Genomic DNA, 16,188 nt, shown 5'->3' on the forward strand with positions numbered 1-16,188 from the left:
TCTTGTGCATCTACTACCACTCCAGGTCTCTATTATGTGTATATATGCGCACCATGTCTATTTTAAAACTTATATTCCCATCGGTGTCAATTCTTGTGTTGTCTTTTCTGTTGGGAGGAGAAACACAAAGGTCTGCTGAAAATAGAATCCCGTCAGTTAGTTTACTCCGTCAAAAAAGTATGAAAAAGTAGATATGTTGATAGACCACACGAGACAAAAGACCGTAAATAAAAATATTTCTTCATTCTCCTTTCAACATTTGGTACCTACAAAATATGTCCACAATCGCCTCGAGTATAGATTATTTGTAAAGGAAATTATATAAATTTCAGTATGATTATTTTTTTTATATTTTAATTTGGTACAGGAGAAGATCAAATAAGAGACTTTGCGAATTGCGAAAGAACACTGTTCCAGATTCAAATCAAGAAAATCAGGATCCACAGCATGATGGATTGAAAGACAATATATTATATGTATCAGCAACACAACATCAGGACATTGACATTAATTATTCCACTGTTGATTCAGAACGGCAACAAATGACAGCAAGGCGTTCTGAAATCGATAATCACTACAATACTGTGGAGATCAATGCAGAAACCAGGTCTTCACAAACATTGCAAACATGTCATGACAACGAAGACATTACTAAAAATGAAACTTCAAAATCCAGCAACGAAACAAAGAATCTCAGTTCACCTAATGTATGTAGTGTTGTGTATGCTGTCGTTGACAAGGCGCTTCGGAAACCGATTCAAAACACATCTGTAAAAATACAGGACGATGCAAATCAAAAACAAGCTTAATGCTACTGTTTGTAAAATACGAAATGAAGATCCTTGACGAATTTGTGAATTTTTTTTTATTAGAAATATGTATATTTCAATTTTGAAAGAGCATACTGATTAATGCTGTATAAATGAGGAATAAAATATGTTGGTTTAAAAATGTAACTAAATATTTCAATTTGAATGCTCGTGATAAAACAAGAAAATTAGAGCAATCTAAATACATTTTGTCTAAGTCAAACAACGAAATAATCTCATGTTTACCTTGTTTTATAGAATATATCAATCAAAATTAAATCACGTGTTTATACTTACCAATGCAAACGGAAAAAAGCTTTGAAACATGGAGTATAATAGGATTCATAAAACCTCTTATCGGTCTACTTCAGTTTACCCCCTCAACAATAGTGACCGTTGCGTGATTATCAGTAAGAATATCAACCACATTGTTATCTGTAAGATTATGTCAAATGTAATAATGAATGGTTAAAATTCGAACATTGACCTTACACTTTGTAGTGTAATGTCAACCAAGGGCAAACCATTGTTTTACCTGATATGTTTGAATTGTGTAAGTACTTATTTTATTTACGAATACAAATGGCCATTGTGTACCACATGTCTTTAATTTTTCAGAAACTATTGAAGGTGTATAATATTTTAGTATTGAGGTTTAATGAAACATATCCATGTGTAATATTTGCATTCGATCTAATCTTCCAAATTACGCTATACATTATGGGTTTTAAAAGTTTTGTATATCCTTTCATTTATTATTATGATTTTGTCAGTTTTCATGGACTGTCCTCCTCCTTTTTGAAGTTACCTCTGAATTTGGTCATTTGGGCCTCGAGCATCAATGACGATAAATTGATTGCCGAAATGCGCATCTGGTGCCCAAAAATTGATACGTTTAAGTTTTTGAATGAAACCAGTACTTGATTGACTCAGAAATTTGATATGTATAGTGATTTATTAAAACATCATCAGAAATGGCAAAACTCTGAATATGAGATGCTTATATTTTAAAAAAGTCAATTTGTCATGTTCTTTAATACCATTTTTAAACTGATTCAGGTCTTTTTATATGATCCTTTGGAATAGTTCTCACTGTGTCGTCTTTAAACAAAAACCTACTACTAGTATTGTATGTTACTGTTTTAATTGGAATAAACAAAGATTCAGAATCCTACTACTAAAAGTTAGCATTCCACTGTATATTTGACTAGTACAATCTTGATGTATAATTGTTTAATTAATACAGTTCAAACTAGAAATGCTATATTAGATATCAAAATAAGGATTTTAGCTGTACAATGTATATAGATATAACATAAGTTATCAATGGTACCAGGATTATAATTAAGTACGCCAGACGCGCGTTTCGTCTACACAGGACTCAACAGTGGCGCTCATATCGACAAATTTATAAAGCCAAATAAGTACAAAGTTGAAAAGCATTCATTTGATGATTCAAAATTCAAAAAAGTTGTGCCAATTACGGCTTAGGTAATCTATTCCTGGAATAAGAAAATCCTGAGTTTTTCGAAAACTTCAAAGTGTTGTAAACAGGAAATTTATAAAAATAACCACATTATTGATATTCATGTAAACACCGAAATGTTGACAACTGGGCTGGTGATACCATCGGGGACGAAACGTCCACCAGCAGTGGCATCGACCCAGTGGTTTAAATAGTTATCAAACGTACAAGGATTATTATTTAGTACGCCATCAGGCGAATCATGCATAATGTTAATCAAGTAATATATTTAACTATTTGTAATTACGTTTGCATGTATATTTATATAAAAGACAGATTAACATTTTGGACCGTCTTTATCTTATATCTTGACTGCAATTGAGTTCTTTATAAGACATCTTAATCTATATTAATTATCATTGTAGGTTAACGGGTTTCTTCTTGTGCAGTTATCCTTTATTTTCTCTGAATTGAATTTAATCAAATTGTTTTTACACAATTCAGTGCTCTTTTTTCTGGTTCTCTTTAGTTTGGAAGTTCTGAAAGTCAACATGAATATTTGAGTTCTTTCAATGCCGAATTAAAAGTATTATATCATAATTTTTGTTCTTCAGATATTTTTCATACACAGCCTCCAGCTATACGAAAATGTACGTACAGGTAAAATGAAATGCTTTTTAAACAGCTGGTAAATCAAATAACGCAATTATTATTTTTTATGTTGTGAAGCACATCCATGTCGAGTCAAGAAAGATATATATAGTTCAAACTACGCTCGTTAATGATTGTCGAGTATTTACAATATTGGTGAATCACACAATATTAAAAACAAAAAAGCATCCATCAGCTTACTCTCATGCTTCTATAATATAAAAAAATACAAATAATAATAATCAACAAGGTCATGATAAAATAGTTTGGATTTTCTCGTTTTAGACATTCTTTGCAGTACGAATTATCAAATATTATAAATTGAGAAGTTTAGCTTTATAGCAACTTGATGCCTCAACCACAATTTGCCGAGTTTTAAGTATATTTTGATCTTTTGATATGTTATTGACAGATACAAACGCTTATAAGCATCCACTCTGATGACGGCAGAAAATTAAATGTTGAATTTACTGCATTTGGAAAACGTCGAGAATACCATTTATTAAAATCATCACCTCCAATTGTACCTGATGAGCTGCCAGTTATTACTGTAAATAGAGAAAGCACAAAAACCCAATATATTAGTTTGCAACAGGTATATACATATTCTATACAAACCAACCCTTGAGTTTTGTTCAAATGCTTTTACTGTCAATTTTTAAAATAAATAACATCAATTGTTATAAACAGAGGTCGCACTTAAAAAAAATATATTAATTTAAATTTGTTCGCCTATTGTATTAACAGTGGCAGCTTGGAAAACTGTTAAATGTTAGTTCAATGTTAGTTGATGCTAATTACATATATAGGAACAACACACAAAACAATACTAGTCAACTAGAAAAACAATATAGTGATTAAACGACAGAAAAAAATTACAAGAACTATAATATATCAAGCTAAAAGACATAAAAATAAAAAGATGCCTCACTACACAACAGTTGTGATTTTAGCGCTGCAATTGGGAAATCAAGGACCACAGTAGAATACAGTAATTCACTAGTCATAAATCTATTACAAAGTAAAATCACAAAAATTCTGCACTCCGAGGAAAATTCAAAAAGGCAAATGGCAAAATCAAAAACTCAAACACATCAAACGAATTGATAACAACTGTCATATTCTGGGTTTGGTACAGACATATTTTTATGCATAAAATGGTCGATTGACCTGATTTATAAGCTATCAAAACCATTCACTTGTATGACAGTCGCATCAAATTGTATCAAGCGAACACAAATGATATTAGATTTCAGCTGCCGTATTTCTGACTCGGTATAGGACAAGAAAATAAAAATAAATTGGATGGTTGAGGGAACCTGGTTTTCAGACTAACCACACTTCCCGCTTATATGGTGATGTTAGACAGATTGCTAAAAGAGGGACGAAGATACCAGTGGGACAGTCAAACTCATGACATTACGTGATAGGAATATAGTACAAATCAATAAAGAATTTAATATTATATAACAACATGTAAACCACAGAAACGACTGACACCTCGTATGCTTTTATGACAGTACACAAGTACACCACAAACGAAGTATACACTGCTTTTCACACGGATTGATCAACTCCAGAAAAAGTGCCGTTTTTTATTTTGTGAAGTTTTTATCATCATTACAGGTTAATTTATATATTAGGAATATTAGTTTTATTATAGACACGAACAAGAATACAAAACTGGGATTGACTGTAATGGTGCTGTTTTATGTGTTTTTTTAGCCTTTACAAGAATTTTGAAATGGAATTGTGAAACCTGAATAGAAAACAAGATTCGAATAGACGCGTTCGAACATAACGTTATAACGTCAACCAACAAAACAACATCAGTGTCTTGACAAGTGATGCATATTTTCTTTTCGAAAAATCAAATTTATTGTGCAAGATGAATATAAAACAAGACAATACACATGATTGCCTACTGGACGTATTGACGTATTGACGTAGAAGTTACAACTATAGGCAAACGTGTGGCTTTTAATAATATAAATGGCCTTGAAATGACAAATGTAAAACAATAAAAATATTCACAGTTTATTGGGAATTTGTATTTATTTCAGCATGGCATTGAATTTTACAGAGAGCCTAGAGGACTTGGTGTCTTTATTTTAAACATGTTGCAAAATTCAAACAACTGTTTTGCTCTCGTAAGTACATACACAAATACCCTGTTTCAAAAGGTCATTTTTACCGACTACATTTGAATTTAGTTCTCCCCATTTTATCGTCTTGTATGAAAGAGGATGTATGCTCCAAGGAAGTATTGAGTCCTGGTTTTCTACTAGCAAAATTGAGACATATCTTCGATAGTAATTCTAAAAACGTCATGATTTGGTTATGGGAATTCAGTTGCATAAATGATCTAAGTCCCTCCTCTTTTCAACGAATGTGTGTTTCCAATATATTGAATAAATCAATATTCGTGCTAAATGGAATCTGAAACTAAAGACAGCTTGAATCACTAAGATTTTGTAGAAGTTCGTTTTTCTAAGTATGTAGTTGTCTATGTTGTTTGTGTGCATAATGTTTGTCTGATTGTCGTATTTTGTGTGTTGTCATGTTGTTGTAATTTTCCCCTACGTATTATTGGGGTTTTGTATGCTATTTCTATCCAAATTTATATTCTTCCTGTAACGATAATTGTAACAAATTAAAATGCACAAATTTGTTTAGCTGGTAAAGCTATAATTTTGGTTACATTGTATACGTATATGACAGATGATGATATGTTTCACTTATAATTGCAACAACATGTTTTTTTTGCTTCAGGATGGTATTGTCTATGAAGATGACCATTATCTGATGATTGAATCCGATGAGCAAAACGTTAATTGTTCGTCTTTGTCTGGAATAAGACACTTTGTTCATCGACGTTGGTATAATTCAGATGAATGTGAGTATTGTCATCTTTATTATATATCGTTAACGGACAATTTTTGAAAAACAAAATCCCAATGATTTATATTTTCAAATAAAACGAGTAAAACAAGTTGTACGCGAATAACAGTACTTGTAACATATGTGGGGCATCTGTTTTACATATTTGATAAACAGAATTAATGTGTTCAATCAAAGCCCTTACACTAAAATATGTCAAGGAATAACCTACGATATGGTTTTAGCATGTACGAAATATATGAGAATAATATGTGATAAAAGTTTAATTTTCTTCGGATGATTTTACAGATGGCCTCAAGTTGAATCCTAAAAGCAAAACGAATACGAAAAGATTGCTTTTAGATGGGATCGCAAGACACCCGGATTCAGTATTACCAATACCTGGAAATGTTGATGCAAAAGTTGAGATTCTAGCCTGGACAGACATGTCTTTCACAGAATCATTCCAAAAACAACTCCAACAGAAAGATGTGGAGTTGGATATTACGAAATACATAGCAACCGTGGTTCATTCTGTAAGTCATTGGGATATTGAAGATTTATACAATTTAATAGGAATAATCTTTGCACTACAATATAAAAAAGAAGATGTGATATGATTGTCAATGCGACAAATCTCCTCAAGAGACCTAATGTCACCAACATTAACAATTATAGGTCACCGTACGGCCTTCAACAAGGAGAAAAGCTCATACAGCATAGTCATATATAAAAGGCCCCGAAATGAAATTGTAAACCTGTATTGGTAAAAATAATATATACTTTTGCAAAACGTGAATAACACATCTAATTTGTATATAGAATATTTGTACAATTATAAACGAATCTATAATAGTATCCCTTCAAATATGTTATACAATTGTTTTTAAACAAGTGTCTTAATGTATTAAGCTATCATTTTCATGATTTTTTTAAAATTAATAGTATATTGTAGGCAAATGTACTTTACCAGCATGCAATTGTGGATACGTCCTTGAATGTTTCTCTGTATTTGACAGGTGCTATTATATGCAAGGTATTTCGATTAAAGCTTTTCAAAATTGCTTCCAATAACCAACTATAGAAAACCGACCTATATCGAACCCTTCTCCCTAATTAAGTATTCGATAGCTTTGATCAAAAGCAACGGGTGGTTCTGACTGATCGTAATGTTGAACACAAATTTTCAATATCTTAACAGTTATATAACAATGTATAAACAGGAGAAACATATCGTTTTGTAAATTTACTTTCACCCAGAAAAACCCCAAAAAAAGAATACTTAAAAACAAAGAGGTATAGGGCACAACACAGTATAACCAAAAGGGACCAATAATAAAGCTACATTCGTTTAAGGTCAACTTTGCCTGAGGAAGTTTAAACCATAGTTTCGTTCTAAGTTTTCTGAATGTATTATAGAGTAATATCTAGAAGTCTTGTTATAAGCCATGTTAATATAATGAGCTGAATATATATGCAGGGACTGATAGTCCACTAGCAACAGCAATGACCAAATGCTGTCAAAAATGAAAACAACACTTAAGGTGGTACCCAACACTTTCACTAAAATTAATTTGGCTCGTTTAATTTTCATAAAATTTTGTCAAAGTATTTGACGTCCGAATCACCTTTCAAGATTTACCTTTATACGGAACGCAAAAGGTCAAAAGTCAAATAACAAAAATACCGAACTCTGGGGAATATTCAAAACTGAAAGTTCCTAATAAAATGGCAAAATCAAAAGCTTCAACACATCAAAAGAATTGATTACAACTGTCTTATTGCTGAATGTGTTAAGACAATTTCTAATATAGAAAATGGTCAATTAAACATTGTTTTTAGCTAGCTAAACCTCTATCTTGTATGGCAGTCGAATTAAATTCCATTATATTGACAACGACGTGTAAACAAAACAAACAGACATACAGAGGTAAAGATGTCAAACATTTGAGTACAGCAGTCAACACTGTGTTTACAAAACTTAATCACTATAAAAACAAACTAATATGTAACAAAACAACACAAAAAGGCACCATCAGGCAATAACACAAGACGGGATGATTATGTACAGAGTCAGGTCATATGTAGGTTGGTCCCCTCCGTAAAAAATTCAGTATGCCTTCGGAATATACAAATAAGAATTTCAATAACGGCCGGGAAACAGACTAGGTCATATGTAACAAAGAAATACAAATAGGCATTATAACAAAGCACATCAGCAAAAAGGAAAGACAAGAATACAAAAATATTGAAACTAATGATGTACTGTAACCAAAACATTCGAAAATTATTATGAAACAAAGGCCTGTAATAATAGTTAAGAGTATCAAAAACAAACAACTATCTTATAATGTCAATTACATTTACAGATTCCAGATTGCAGTGGATTTACATCTGATTTACAACATAACAATAGTGTAGACAATCACAAAGCACTCGATAAATTTGCAGAAACGCTAAAAGATGCTTACACTAACTCTATGTTATCCTTTCCTTACGATTATGCAGTAGCTTTTACCAGGTAATTTTAGGTGCAAAATGATATTTGCTTCTGATGTGTATCTTCCACGTGTAAAGCGCTGTATTCTTGTCCGGCTATGCAATACTTTTATATCCTTTTAGGTTTATAGCTCTTCATCCTTTCAGTAAGCTTTGAATTTCCAAAATATGTTGGCCTCTAGCATCACTGTCAAGATGTGCATCTGGTGCAACCAATTGGTACTGTTTGTGTTATTAAGCTATCATTTGCATGAAAAAAAGACTTTTAAAAGGCAAGGATAAACATAAGAATTTTGTAAGATTAATGCATTTGTAAAACTTGAGTATTAATGGTGTATTAGCCGATTCTAGATTTACTGAAATAAAATGAATTGTTTCTTCATGAAAAATCTCGTAAATGGTACAGATATGCAAAATAAGAAATTCCAACTTTGGTAAATATAAAATATTTGAAAAAGCATTGCTTAGTTGAAATTGTGAGAAGCTATAAATCTTAAATATTTTGTTTCCTTCCTGTTGGACGAGTTTCCCATCATATGCGTGTGTGTATTTTACGTTTCTAGATATCATTTTAACACATTTGTCATCTAAGTATTTATTTTATTTCGATATTTGTTTTGTCTCTTGTGAAAATAATTCGAAAACTACAAATAGGGTTCTATATATATTATTATGATTTTTTTATTAATCGGTATTTTTCTTTCACTAGTCGGTTTCACAAAAAAATCGTTCAATTAAGATGGTTTCCCGATCTTTTGTGTTGAACAAAAAGGATTTACCAGCCTTAAATAAAAAGAGGCGAGGTCGTCATTTTCCATCCCAGGTTTTATTGGTATAAGATTGAAATACTAAATATGATGCTCGTCTTAAACTTGTATATAAAGCCATGCTGTAATTCAAATAAAACATAGAATATACGTGTGTGTCATTGTTACGTCAGTTATATTGGAAATATACCGAAACTGAAAAGGTGTAACATGATAAGAATCAAATACAAATTAAGTAAGTAAGTTTACACTTCGATTTCTGTATTTTTAAGCCGGAAGCTTGAATGTATATTAAGTCATAATTTTAATAAACCAAAGATAGGAACAACGTTCCGATTAAAGAAAGCTCCACTAACGATAGTTGACTATATATGCGACAGTGAATCCTACGTTTTAGACAAGCGATGATATTTATTATATTCTATAATTGTCCATTTCTTATTTTTACTTATACATGCATGTAAGAATATTCGAGTATTTATGGAATCTTGGTTTTCATAATTGTTGTTTAAACTTTCCTGCTGAAGGTAAAATTGGAAAAAGTCTCGACATACTAAATAAATTATAGACTGCTTGTTTCCGAATGTATTCGTCAGTGCAGTACTACGTGCTTGGTTCATCCATAATTCATAACATACTTTTCTAAATTTTCAAGAAAAAAACCCAGCCTATTTTTCAATGCCTTCAGGCAAAGTCGAACTAATGATTATTTATTGGTCCTTAACTATTTTCAAGAACTTCTGTATACTAGCTTTCAAATTTTTTGATTAGAGCCCAAGAAAACAACGTTCGTACGAACTTCGTTGTAAAGTTTTATTTCCATACTAATTCATCTTTGAACTTTGTGCTCTTTTCTTTATAGAGATGACCTAACAGACCCACATGGAACACCAGTTGGTATGTGTTTTTGTGTCTTAACAGTTATCTGCCTTCCTTTAGTTATGTATCCCATGTGTTCTCTTCTGTGTAGGATTAATGATATATGAACAAATTTTAGAATAAAAAATCATTCATAACCGATCAACGAAAGCTGTAAACCGACCATGATTGACAAAAAGCTACAACCAAAGAATCATTACACGGCACAAAGATCTGTATCAAAAATAAAAACTTTAACTTTATTATTGTAAAGAACTGATCTGGATTTGGTATGTTTGTCCTCATTCAACTATTGTAATATATTAGAGTATTCAAAGAAAATGGTTTTACTGCTATCCGTACATCAAATTCAGTTAACAAATTCTAATTTCAAGAATACGGGATATATTGAATACTGCTAAACATTGGTGAAGATTGCGCTTCTTATGGTAATTTTCAAAGACGTTTTTATCAACTTATGTAATAGTTATTGGTTGACATAACGATATTGAAAACCATTAAACTTTACTACCATCTAGCGTGAACGTTTAACGTTAAACGAGCAATACATTACACATATTTACATGTATATCAATATCTGCCTTTATTTTAGGTGTGTCCTTTACTGATGACATTTGCTCCATAGCAGATGGAAAATCCTCATCTATTATCGAGGATCAAGGCGGGTATAGCTGTATAGGAACATTTGTACATGAAATGGCCCACATGTACGTTAGTACAATGCTTTGATCAAATAAATTTTTTTTTCTGTCTAGGGAAAGCTTAAATTTTATATGTACACAGAAGAGAATACATGGTACATTAAATTATACTTCTACACGTCAATTATATATATATAAATGTAAATAGGATTTCAAGTTCAAACTTATTAAGTGATATAGTGTACCATCTAGGTACACATTCCACATTGTTCGATCGTTTTTGTCATTGTTTTTTTCATACACAGATTCAATGTTCAAGAAGTTCAACCATGTATGTAAACCTTTAGATGACTATGTCAATTAAATGACAATTCATTTTTTTTTAGATTAGGAGCTGACCATGATGGATACTTTCGGGGAAAGAAATGTGATCCTTCTAATGGTTTCCTCATGGCGTCGATCAATCCACTTGCGAAAACCGCGTTTTATTTCTCTCAGTGTACTGTCAATTCTATAAAGGAAAACTTACTGTAAGTTTTATAATGTATATTTACTGCAAAAACACTTCTCCTGTGAAACTATAATGAGACATCGTAAGAATGTGTGTTCATAGGATACAATACCCCGTTCGCACTTTATCTATACCGTTCACTTGACCATCAAATCGATGTCAAATCATGCATTTTACATATTAGATATAAGATGAAATGGTATTACTGATTTGATTATAACATCATTGTATACTACTTTAACAAAAACATTTAAAGGACGAACTGACGTTGACATGTTTCATTTTCAATAAACTATTATAAACTGTTAGGGGTTCGAGTTACTTATTCTTTAGTTGTCTATGTTTTGTCATGTGGTTGTCTGTTTGTCGTTTTCATTTTTAGCCATGGCATTGTCAGTTTATTTTCGATTTATGAGTTTCACTTTGACTGTCCCTCTAGTATCTCTCGTCCCTCTTTTATGTAATTACTTTCTTCGAAATGTATCGTTTTTGATGGTATCTCTTATAGAAAACCAAACTCATCCTGCGTATTTGATACACCTCACATCAACCATCGATACCAGTCACTATCAACAGAATTACCTGGGCAAATATACAATGTGACGGAACAATGTCGACAAATATATGGAACAGCATTCTGCTTGGTAATTATTATATTAGCTGAACTATTTATAAATGTAGCTATCGGTAACGTTATTAGTATTACCTTTTTAGGAACGTTAATACCGGTCAAGTTAATTCTCAAATGGTATCGCCAATGTTGATCCAGCCATTAACTCAAGACTCCGACCGAAATATTTCCGTTGTAATCTTTTAGAAATAATCAAAGTATTCAAATAATGTTAATTGTACAACTTGCAGATATTTTCTGACTCTAAACAAACAAAATAAACATACAGCAAATTCAAATGATTGCAGTATATGTTACACTTGATTAAAACATGCGAAAATGCTTCAGTTCATTTTACGCAACGTGCTCGTGTAACATTAAACGATTTGTGCAGGGGTGCTTACCTTTATTTGGAGCATTGTAAAGCGTATAAAAGGGCGAACACAATCGCTTTGTTAACTTCCTGTGATTGGTACTTTCTTATATGCAAGGAAAAGTTGTGAAAAACCTTTATTTAAGCCAAGTATTTCTTTATTTCAGACAAAAATAAATTCTGCACTCTGATTAAAATGCCAATTTGATACAGACTTGTAGGTGATCAACAGTAGTGTTATTATCCCTATATGAACTACTGTTATAAAATTTGAGCAGAGTTGTTTCCCGTTTTCAGACCTGAACATATCTTTTTATAGGAGATATTTTGACATTGTTGTTTCACTTGTTTTAGGTTATCGGTACTTTACATGAAGATACGTGTTATCCTAGGATGATTTTCTGTAGTAGTTCCTTGTTTCGAATAATAAATATGTACTATATTTAAAGAAACGTGTTATAAGATGATTAAAGCAGATTTGTTTCCCTTTTTAGAGTATCGGTACTAAACTAGAAGATATATGTTATAAGATGTATTGTTGGGATCCATACTTGTCAAACGTTTGTTCAACGAAATCATCTGCAGCTCCTGGTACCTCATGTGGACATAAAAAGGTTTGTATAAAAAACATAGGTAAATAATCGGTGTGGGATAATTATTTCGGCAATTCAACACTGTCCATGTCTTTTTATTATTCGACAGAAACTTTAAAGAAGGGTTCTACAGTGATCCAAAGTTTCCTAAGATTTCATTTGATATCCAAACTACCCAAATTGATCACTTATTGACCTAGTTTTTGGTGGGGTTCGTGTTGTTTATTCTCTAGTTTTCTATGTTGTGTCATGTGTTCTATTGTTTGTCTGTTTGTCCCTTTCATTTTTAGCCATGGCGTTGTCAGTTTATTTTCGATTTATGAGTTTGACTGTGCCTCTGGTATCTTTCGTCTTTCGTCCCTCTTTTATTTGCAATAATACAGCTATGCGTAGGATCTATTTTGTTTAAAATATGTATTAATTTCTTGTATGTTCTTTTACACCGGATCCGCAGTAATGATCTATACCAAAAGTATCAATCAGTACACATAAAAAAGCCAATGGATTTATTGTAAAGACAGCGATAGAAAAACATCACCTTGTGTTATGTCAACATACTGTTATCGACAGATTGTTAAACTGTGAATATGCATATGTTTATACATGAGTCTACCACAAATAATATTAGTTTGGCTTTAATTCACTTATTACAAAATCAATAGTTATACCAACAAAACAAAGTATTTAAGATTTAATTACAGTGTTTGTCTGTTTCATAAGTGACGGAATACATATGGAATATTCGAAACTGATAATTCGAAGATAAACTGACAAAGCCTCAAACAACGTTAGGTAGCACTCCACAGTTAGGTGTGTAGTTTCGCATTTTGGCCCCTGTGGATTTTTCAAATATGAGAGCTAGTGTGCAATAAAATTCATTTTTGGATAGCTGAGTATTAAAATAGCCTTTGTATATGGTTTATATGAACATCAAGATTATGTTATGTATGTAATATAGGCTGTTTTCTGTATGACAGTCCGTATTTGCATGTCCATACCATACATTGGTCCGGCAATTATTGTAATGTTTTTTTCCAACTTTTTATCGCACGAACTTTGTGATTGGATTTTACGAAAAAATGAGGCGAAAGACACCCATTTTTTATTTGATCATTAGGAAGATTTATGATAACAGTTTCTAAAAAGGTATCACTCAGAGGCATTGAAATTCTAGTTTGATCCAAATTTTGGGGGGATATGTGACATGTCCACCCCCCTTTTTGCAATACTTTATGGTAAATAAATGCAGAATGTTGTCATGGATACACATAAAAGGAATTAATTTTCACTCTTTTAACTTTTGAAAATCAAATCTATGGGATATACTGATTACATACATATGAACATGTACAACACAAACAGTTAGGTTAATGTATTAGAAATCCAGGAATAGGAGATGATAAAACATTTTGTGGCTCATTTTTAATTTTTTTTTCTAACTGTGAAGTGCTACCTTAGGACAAACAAGTTGTTCAGTACAGAGCAACGCCATCTCTACAAAACACCACTTTGATATAGATAAAACATTCAATCTTTAAATTTGAAAATGAAGAGAACCGGATGTTCTTGGTCGTTTCTTATTTGGTTTGAAAACAACACTCAATACTGTTGTTTTTCTTGATGGACAAGGTTATTCAATACTAGTAAGAAAAAGGAGTAGGTTCCGTAAGACCCATTTTTGGCCCCAAAATTAAGCAGTTTTGCAAAATTGTGAAAATGTAATCTTTTAGCTATTTTTTGGAAAGTAGAAATGCTTCTGCTACATAAATATGTGCTGTTTTTGACAATACAATGTACATATATCGTGTACTAGCATCATAAAGTCATGCTAAATTACTGAAATATTCACAATTATAGCATTTTAGTTAAATTTTAGACGGTTTCCGTCTTAAATGAAAGTGGCCGCATTCGTGTTCATTCATAATATTGAAATGAAAGTTGTATTTTATGATAATACATAACGTATATAAAGGTTGAGGATGAACACGGATGCGACCACTTTCATTTTTGACGAAAACCATCTGAAAAGTGACGTTTTTTGGCATATTTGATAGATTATTCATATTTAAGCTTCAATCGGAGCGTTTTTAATGACTGACTCAGTTAAAATCTTTTACATAAACTAATCGAATCAATTGAAATAGACACTTAAGTGTTTAAAAAGTGTCATAAATATCTCGTTAGATGAAACTGAAATTTGGGGCCAAAATCGTCCCTTACCGGACCTACTCCTTTCACGCCAGTAATTAAGATACCTCTTGTAACGCTCTTATCACCAATAGAATTCTTGCAACAACTTTTGAGTGGGTTCAAGAGTGGCTGTTGTAAGGCAAAAAATCACACATTTTCAAAGGCAGTCCAAAGTTTCCACACTTAATAACAGCCGAATAATCTTGCAGAACCTCACTATCTTATTAAATTGTGAATGCATGAAATAATTGCCACTAAAGGTTAGGCAAGCAATAATCAATCAATGATTCTGGCATCTGGTCTAAGGACAACAACCCATATACACAAGGATGAGAAGGACCATCTACATACTATCCGTCAAGATTTTCAGAAATAAATTAAACATTTATTTTTCATTACAAATTTTATTTATTACCTTAAGTAGTTGTTACTTTATCATATGGTACAAAATGCATTCCAACAAATCAATTCGTGTTGGCCCCAGGTGGTTTTTTAAATATAGATATCATTGAAAAAGCTCCAAATTATCTCCCTTTGGTGCAGAAATGCCATTTTTGGCATTAAAATTGAAATATCTTTTTTTAACTCATTGGTGACCTATTTTTTATTGTTGTTTTCGAATAAGCTGTACATAAAATAAATAATTGTATAATTTAAGCAATTTCTGTAATTTAGTTTTTTTATTATTTCGATATTAACGCTTTTTCTTTTATTAGTTAAACAGAAAAAAAGGACATAAACAAAAATGTATGCTTCTTTCGAAGGCAGATTGTGAACGTAAATGAACAGTGACCCCATTTTTTTATTTACAAAGAAACATAGGTATTTGTTATTCATCATGTAACCTTTGTGTTGGTCTAATTTTTAAATATGTTTTATATGTTTACAGTGGTGTTTAAATGGAGAATGCGTGTATGATGCACGCGCACCCTGATACATACATTGCATATCGTCGTGGATAACTTCAGCAGGAGTGAAATCGACCAATCGGTGGTAAATAAACTCATCATAGATACCAGGAATGAAATTTTGTATTTGCGCCAGACGCTCATTTCGTCTACAAAAGACGCATCAGAGACGCTCGAATCAAACAGTGTTAAATATGGAACGCCATGACTGTCTTCTGATGTTGATTTTTAATCGGTGCTTTAGTTATTATGTTCAGTACTTTCATTATTATATGCAGTGGTATTTAAGTTATGTTCGGTACTTTTATTCAGTGCATTTTTCATTATGTTCAGTACTTTCGATATTATGTTCCGTAGATTCAATATTATTTCCAGTACATTATGTATAACCTTCATTGGTCCCGGGTTCTTT

General features: G+C 31.8%; 1 protein-coding gene across 2 annotated transcripts; it reads left to right on the forward strand.

Annotated features, from left to right (window-relative positions):
* The first annotated feature begins 1,251 nt into the window (after positions 1-1,251).
* On the forward strand, positions 1,252-15,827 carry LOC143049404 (A disintegrin and metalloproteinase with thrombospondin motifs 5-like). 2 transcript variants are annotated; one of them, XM_076223055.1, is made up of 14 exons: positions 1,252-1,362; positions 2,889-2,924; positions 3,338-3,520; positions 4,989-5,075; positions 5,698-5,821; positions 6,115-6,341; positions 6,761-6,841; positions 8,175-8,326; positions 9,934-9,968; positions 10,543-10,657; positions 10,978-11,121; positions 11,611-11,746; positions 12,580-12,699; positions 15,758-15,827. In XM_076223055.1, the coding sequence occupies exons 1-14, from the start codon at positions 1,315-1,317 to the stop codon at positions 15,800-15,802; spliced, it is 1,533 nt and encodes a 510-aa protein (XP_076079170.1). In that variant the 5' UTR covers positions 1,252-1,314; the 3' UTR covers positions 15,803-15,827. The 2 variants fall into 2 exon arrangements, with proteins under 2 accessions (XP_076079170.1, XP_076079171.1); XM_076223056.1 differs by lacking the exon at positions 4,989-5,075.
* Positions 15,828-16,188: the final 361 nt, after the last annotated feature.

The sequence above is a fragment of the Mytilus galloprovincialis genome, chromosome 10 (genome assembly GCF_965363235.1).
Source record: "Mytilus galloprovincialis chromosome 10, xbMytGall1.hap1.1, whole genome shotgun sequence".
Classification (NCBI taxonomy): domain Eukaryota; kingdom Metazoa; phylum Mollusca; class Bivalvia; order Mytilida; family Mytilidae; genus Mytilus; species Mytilus galloprovincialis.

What these genes read in the sequence shown, in the direction of transcription:
- LOC143049404 (XM_076223055.1), top strand. Translation starts at nt 1,315, where the DNA reads ATGTCAACCAAGGGCAAACCATTGTTTTACCTGATATGTTTGAATTGT. An exon ending in TTGGTATAATTCAGATGAAT is followed by an intron (nt 5,822 to 6,114) that starts GTGAGTATTGTC and finishes ATGATTTTACAG; the next exon opens with ATGGCCTCAAGTTGAATCCT. An exon ending in TAGCAACCGTGGTTCATTCT is followed by an intron (nt 6,342 to 6,760) that starts GTAAGTCATTGG and finishes AGTATATTGTAG; the next exon opens with GCAAATGTACTTTACCAGCA.